Source organism: Stomoxys calcitrans, chromosome 1 (assembly GCF_963082655.1).
Source record: "Stomoxys calcitrans chromosome 1, idStoCalc2.1, whole genome shotgun sequence".
Lineage (NCBI taxonomy): Eukaryota > Metazoa > Arthropoda > Insecta > Diptera > Muscidae > Stomoxys > Stomoxys calcitrans.
Window position 1 is genome coordinate 212,462,904 of NC_081552.1, and position 6,975 is coordinate 212,469,878.

General features: G+C 37.5%; 2 protein-coding genes across 2 annotated transcripts; both read left to right on the forward strand.

Annotated features, from left to right (window-relative positions):
- Positions 1 to 1,867: 1,867 nt before the first annotated feature.
- LOC106086159 (adipokinetic hormone) lies at positions 1,868 to 2,456 on the forward strand. The gene is made up of 2 exons (XM_013250716.2): positions 1,868 to 2,097; positions 2,159 to 2,456. The coding sequence occupies exons 1-2, from the start codon at positions 1,894 to 1,896 to the stop codon at positions 2,198 to 2,200; spliced, it is 246 nt and encodes an 81-aa protein (XP_013106170.1). The 5' UTR covers positions 1,868 to 1,893; the 3' UTR covers positions 2,201 to 2,456.
- A 3,400-nt stretch (positions 2,457 to 5,856) lies between these two features.
- Positions 5,857 to 6,424, forward strand: LOC131994232 (adipokinetic hormone-like). Its single transcript, XM_059360826.1, has 2 exons — positions 5,857 to 6,060; positions 6,137 to 6,424. The coding sequence occupies exons 1-2, from the start codon at positions 5,857 to 5,859 to the stop codon at positions 6,176 to 6,178; spliced, it is 246 nt and encodes an 81-aa protein (XP_059216809.1). The 3' UTR covers positions 6,179 to 6,424.
- Positions 6,425 to 6,975: the final 551 nt, after the last annotated feature.

The following is a 6,975-nucleotide window of genomic DNA, read 5'->3' on the forward strand; positions in this document are numbered from 1 at the left end:
GTCCATAACCTGATATAGCTGCCATATAAACCGATCTTGGGTCTTGACTTCATGAGCCTCTAGAGTGCGCAATTCTTATCCGATTGGAATGAAATTTTGCACGACGTGTTTTGTTATGATATCCAACAACTGCGCCAAGTATAGTTTAAATCGGTCCATAACCTGATATAGCTGCCATATAAACCGATCTTGGGTCTTCATTTCTTGAGCCTCTAGCGTGCGCAATTCTTATCCGATCAGAATGAAATTTTGCACGACGTGATTTGTTATTATATCCAACAACTGTGCCAAGTATAGTTCAAATCGGTCCATAACCTGATATAGCTGCCATATAAACCGATCTTGGGTCCTGACTTCTTGAGCCTCTAGCGTGCGCAATTCTTATTCGATCAGAATGAAATTGTGCGCGACGTATTTTGTTATTATATCCTACAACTGTGCCAAGTATGGTTCAAATCGGCCCATAACCTGATATAGCTGCCATATAAACCGATCTTGGGTCTTGACTTCTTGAGCCTCTAGAGGGGGCAATTCTTATCCGAATGAAATGGAATTTCGCACGACGTGTTTTGTTATGATACCCAACAACTGTGCCAAGTATGGTTTAAATCGGTCCATAACCTGATATAGCTGCCATATACACCGATCTGGGGTTTTGATTTCTTGAGCCTCTAGAGTGCGCAATTCTTATCCAATTTGAATGAATTTTGGCACGTAGTATTTTGTTATGATATCCAACAACTGTGCCAAGTATGGTTGAAATCGGTCCATAACCTGATATAGCTGTCATATAATCAGATCTGGGGATTTGACTTCTTGAGCTTTTAGAGGGCGCAATTCCTATCCGATTTGGCTGAAATTTTGCATGACGTATTTTATTTTTACTTTCAACAACTGTGTCAAATAAGGTTCAAATCGGTTCATAACCTGATATAGCTGCCATATAAACCGATCTGGGATCTTGACTTCTTGACCCCTAGAGGTCGCAATTATTATCCGATATGCCTGAAATTTTGTACGACGGATCCTCTCATGACCATCAACAAACGTGTTTATTATGGTCTGAATCGGTCTATAGCCCGATACAGATCCCATATAAATCGTTCTCTCTATTTTACTTCGTGAGCCCCAATGGGCGCAATTCTTATACGAATTGGCTGAAATTTTACACAGGTCTCCAACATATAATTTAATTGTGGTCCGAACCGGACCATATCTTGATATCGTTTTAATAGCAGAGCAACTCTTTTCTTATATCCTTTTTTGCCTAAGAAGAGATGCCGGGAAAAGAACTCGACAAATGCGATCCATGGTGGAGGGTATATAAGATTCGGCCCGGCCGAACTTAGCACGTTTTTACTTGTTAAAATATAATTTTTGGGGGTGATAGGACGATAGTTAGTAAAATATTGGGTTGCCCAAAAAGTAATTGCGGATTTTTCATATAGTCGGCGTTAACAAATTTTTTCACAGCTTGTGACTCTGTAATTGCATTCTTTCTTCCGTCAGTTATCAGCTGTTACTTTTACAATAGCTTGCTTTAGAAAAAAAGTGTAAAAAAGTATATTTGATTTAAGTTCATTCTTAGTTTTATCAAAAATGCATTTACTTTCTTTTAAAAAATCCGCAATTACTTTTTGGGCAATAGCTTTAAGTATTTTTTCTTTTTTTACTAAAACTGTTTCGTGTTGTTTAAGTATATAAAATAGGAATAATACATTTTAAGGATACCATACAAGTGTAAATGACGACAAAAACTCAATTAAAATGTAGTTCATTTTCATTAAAGCCCTTCATGGTATACAAAGCGAAACAAGGATATGTCAATCTCGGAGGAAACTCTTTCAGAGTATAAAAGGCAGCGAAAACTTCTCAAATCATACAGAAATCATCATGAATTCTTTACGTGCTGTAGTCTCTCCAAGTGCTGTTTTGGTCCTGCTCTTGATTGCGACTTGTGTCCAATGTCAATTGACTTTCTCTCCAGATTGGGGTAAACGTTCGGGTGGATCGATGAGTGGACCACTTTTTGAAACTCAACCAGGAAATTGTAAGACAGCCAGTGAAATGCTTTTGGAAATCTTCAAATTTGTGCAGGTTTGTCTAATTAACAAAACGTAGAATAATTCTAAATATTTACATTTGATTTTGTTTTTAGAATCAGGCTCAAATTTTTTTGGATTGCAAACATCGGGAATAATGTCGGATAATTAATAGCTCTGGAAAATTAAATTAAAAAATAATTAATGCCTTTCTGTGTGTAACTAATATATAAGTTTATATATATATATTATAAATAATGCTTATAGGAATTATGAGATAATTAAAAAAAGGGTAGTCGGCACATGTTTTATAGGTTATTATATTTACATACTTGTATAACACACCGTTTTCTTTTTGTTTTAATTCTTCAAATATTCAAAAGATCATTAGATCATCCTTATTGTATATAGCAGATATAACAAATGAATGAATATAAAATCAAACATAAAGAGTATAAAATTCAAATAAAATTTAATGAAATAAATCGATGTTAATTGCACAAGACAACGGAGCATTGTTTTTATTTTTAAATATTTTTAGCAATTATTTTTGTGAATAATTCAAGGGGTGCGTCAAATTTCATTGCTACAAATGGGTTCATTAATAGATTTAAATATGATGAGTTCTAAGTTTAAGCCTTTCAACACTACTCTAGTACAAAGTATTATAACTTTGTTTGTAACACTCACATGTAGAATGACAATAGAATCGCGTTCCAAGTCAATCTTGCCACGAAGGTCATTTTCATTCCGAAAGCAGCAAAACCTTACCACACGAAGGCGAATGATTTTCGTCCTATTAGTCTGTCATCCTTTATGCTGAAGACTCTTGAGAGGTGGAGAGAAACTTATCTTAAGGCAAAGATCCCTGGAGATCGCCTGTCGCGGCAGCAGCACGACCTAGTTGGCCACATAGAGGGTTCTCTCGCTGTCGCGATGTTCCAGGCAGTGTGGATTACACCCTACCTAAGCCGCTTTATGACAAAAAGCCTTGTACCACTATTCCTGATAGAACCGATTAGAACTACGATATCTCTGGTAATAGAATTTATATAGACTTCTATATGAATGGTTCCAAACTAAACGACCGGGTTGGGTTTGGGGTGTACTCTAAAGATTCAGAACTGGTCATATCGAAAAGGTTAGCTGACCACTGATGTGTGTATCCAGCGGAGATCCTTGCAATTAAGGAAGTGGTGGAATGGCTAAGATTAAATGTCATAACGACCAGCCAGGCAGCCATTAAATCCGGGGAGAACGTATTTCTGAACACAAATTTCATGACGATCAAGTCATATATACTTAATGGGGTCTTAGACGCATATTTCGAGGTGCTACAAACAGAATGACGAAATTAGTATTCCCCGTCTTATGGTGGAGGATATAAAAAAACATAAGTCCGAATAGGGTATCTGGGCTTTGCGTTTGAAAAATGGAGGTGTTTTCAAGTTTTAACACTAAGTTTGGCCGGCCCGAATCTTGGGAACCCACTACCATGGATTCTGCTAAAAATTTATACAAACTAAATTTAATTGACGGCATAATTTTATTCTACATACCAAACTTCTGTCAAACCAGCAAAAATTAAAGCTTCTAGGAACCGAACATGGATAATCGATAGACCGGTTTATATGGGAGCTATATCAGGTTATAGACTGATTTGGACCGTACTTGGCACACTTGTTAGAAGTAACAGAACGCCGCATGGAAAACTAAAGCCAAATCGGAGAAATATTGAGGCTTGTAAGGGAAGTCAAATCGGGAGATCGGTTTGTATGGGAGCTATATGAGATTATAGCACAGTTGTTGGAAGCCGTAATTGAACACCGCATAGACAATTTCCGACAAATCTGACAAAAATTGTGGCTTCCAGGGGCTTAGGAAGATATATCGGGGTATCGGGTTATATGTGGGAGCTATATCAGGATATATAGCAACTTGGACCGTACTTAAATCACTTGTTGGAAATTATAACTGAACACTTTGTTCAAAATTTGATCCAAATCGTACAAAAATTGCGGCTTCCAGGGGTTCAGGAAGTCAAATCGCGATATTGTTTCATATGGGAGCTATATCAGGTTATATACCGATTTGGACCGTACTCGGCACAGATGTGGCAAGTCATAAGAGAACACTATGTGGAAAATTTAAGCCTAATCGGAGGATTCCAGGGGCTCAAGATGTCAAATCGCGATATTGTTTTATATGGGAGCTATATCAGGTTATATACCGATTTGGATCGTATTTGGCACAGGTGTTGAAAGTTGTAGCTGAACAATACATGCAAAATTTCTGCCAAATGGCCCTCATTCTTAGACTTATTTTCAGAATCGCCAGATCTCGGAGATGGGTGTTGCGATTTAAGCAAAATTTTGTGTGCTCTCTTATAGAAGAATAAAAATTTGATATCCAAATTTTGGATGGGGTCCCTAGGGAGGGCCGTCCCACTCCATAACCTACCAAATATATATATAAACCAACCACGACAGTATGGGACTCAAATGAAAGGTATTTAAGATTAAACAACGTATCTGATACCCAATTTTCGGACCAAGTGTTTGGGGGACCACCCTAATCCCCAAAAACACGCCTATGTCGGACATATTTGCCGACCATGGCAATATGGGGCACAATTTAAAGGTATTTGAGTGTAGAATACGAATCTGATAGCCAAATGTGGGACCATTTTTCTTGTAATTTTCACAGATGGTTCATTATGAACCCGCGGTGAAAATAGGGTACTTAATATTTTGAAATTTAAACGGGGGGCGGACCATCATCCTTAAACTAATTTTCAGAAACGCCAGATCTCGGAAATCACTGGTGCGATTTTGTGTGCTCTCTTATAAAAACATAAGAACAAAAATTTGGTTCCCAAATTTCGGATAAGGTACCTAGGGGGCCGTCTCACCCCAAAACCTACCGAATATATTTATAGAACAACCACGACAATATGGGACTCAAGTGAAAGGTATTTAGAATTAAAAAACGTATCTGATATCCAATTTTTGGATCAAGTGTTTGGGGAACCCCAACCCCCAAAAAGCCTCTAAATCGGACATATTTGCGGACAATGGCAATATGGGCTCAATTAAAACGTATTTGAGTTTAGAATAGGAATCTGATATTCAAAGGCGGGACCAAGTGTTTTGGGGGCCGCCCCTCCTCAAAAACACCCCCAAAGATGAAGAATTTGCGACCATATCATATGGGGCTCAAATGAAACGTCCTTGGGAGTAAAGCACGAATCTCATATCTATACTCGGGAAAGAGTGTCTATGGAGCCACCTCACCCCCATGACACCAGCCAATTAGGACGTATTTGCTGACCATTGCAATATGGGGCTCAAATTTGAGGTATTTCAGGGTAGAACACGAATCTGATATATATATATTTTCAGGGCCAAGTCACTGAGTGGCCAAAATACCCCCCAAACCGGACATATTTGCCGATTATGGAAATGTGGGGCTCAAATGAATGGTTTTTGGGAGTAGAGCACAAAATGCATATCCACTTTCGGGAGTTCACACTGGGGGTCCACTCTACTCCCTAAATATAACTTAAAATAATTTAAAACTGTAAAAAACATTTTGGTTTCCTTTGTCTTGCGACCAATATTCCCACTGTTGAATGAATGTAATTTTAAAGATACCATACAAATCCAAGATGACGTCAACTAAAATGATTTAAATTTGTATTCCATTTTCATCAAAGCCTTCCCGGGTAGGCAAAACAATGATGTATTATCCTTGAAGGAATTTCCTTTAGAGTATAAAAGGCTGCGCTAACAACTCATAGGAAACAGTAATCACCATGAATTCCTTACGTGCTGTAGTCTTACAAAGTGCTCTCTTAGGCCTACTATTGATTGCAACTTGTGTCCAATGTCAATTGACATTCTCTCCAGATTGGGGTAAACGTTCGGGTGAATCAATGAATGGAGCACGGTTTAAAACCCAAATAGGAAATTGTAAGAGAGCCAGTGACATACTTTTGGAAATCTTCAAATTTGTGCAGGTTAGTTGGAATTCGCAAAATGCCATATTGAATTTGGAGTTTATCTCAAAATATTTGTATTCGGTTTCATTTTTAGCATCAATCTGAAATGTTTACGGATTGTAAATATGGGAAATAGAGCTACAGCACATATGTAATTGCTCTGGCAAATATATTTATAAACTTATGCGAGTACTTAAAGCTTTTCTGTGTGTAACTGGCATTAAGACTCGTAAATACATACTATTTAAATAGTAAATGCTTTTAAGGATTATAAAATAAATAAAAAAGGATAGTCGGCACATGTTTTAGAGGTTATTATAACTATAAATATTTATTTGTATAACATGTTGTTTGTTCTAATACTTCAAATCATCACCTGTGTTAAACAAATTAATCTCTTATTCCATTATGCATAACAAATAAATAAATTTGAAAAAAAAAATCCAATCAACAAAACATTCTGAATAAAAAAAAATATTCAATAAAATTAAATGAAGCAAGCCAAAGCGAGCTAAGTTCGGCCGGGCCGAATCTTGGGAACCTACCACCATGGATTCTGCTAACAAATTGCGGCTTGTAAGGGCTCAAGAAGCCAAATCGGGGGATCGGTTAATATGGGAGCTATATCAGGTTATAGACCGATTCCGACTGTACTTGGTACAGTTGTTGGAAGTCTAACAGAACACTAAACGCAAAATTTCCGCCAAGTCGGACAAAAATTGCAGCTTGTAAGGGCTCAAGATGTAAAATCGGGGGTCAAAATTTTGCCCATGAACATTCCACTAAGGAACAGGACCATGATGACATCTTTGGAGAGAAGTTTTACATGGCATAGTTCCTCACAAATGTTGCCAGCATAAGGAGGGGAAAACAACCGCTGAAAATTTTTTTCTGGTGGTCTTGCCAGGATTCGAATCCGGACATGCTAACCTC

Bases quoted from the DNA above. Each gene is read 5' to 3' on its own strand.
- LOC106086159 (XM_013250716.2), top strand. From the start codon at position 1,894: ATGAATTCTTTACGTGCTGTAGTCTCTCCAAGTGCTGTTTTGGTCCTG. The intron at 2,098-2,158 runs GTTTGTCTAATT...TTTTGTTTTTAG, and splicing joins AAATCTTCAAATTTGTGCAG to AATCAGGCTCAAATTTTTTT.
- LOC131994232 (XM_059360826.1), top strand. From the start codon at position 5,857: ATGAATTCCTTACGTGCTGTAGTCTTACAAAGTGCTCTCTTAGGCCTA. The intron at 6,061-6,136 runs GTTAGTTGGAAT...TTTCATTTTTAG, and splicing joins AAATCTTCAAATTTGTGCAG to CATCAATCTGAAATGTTTAC.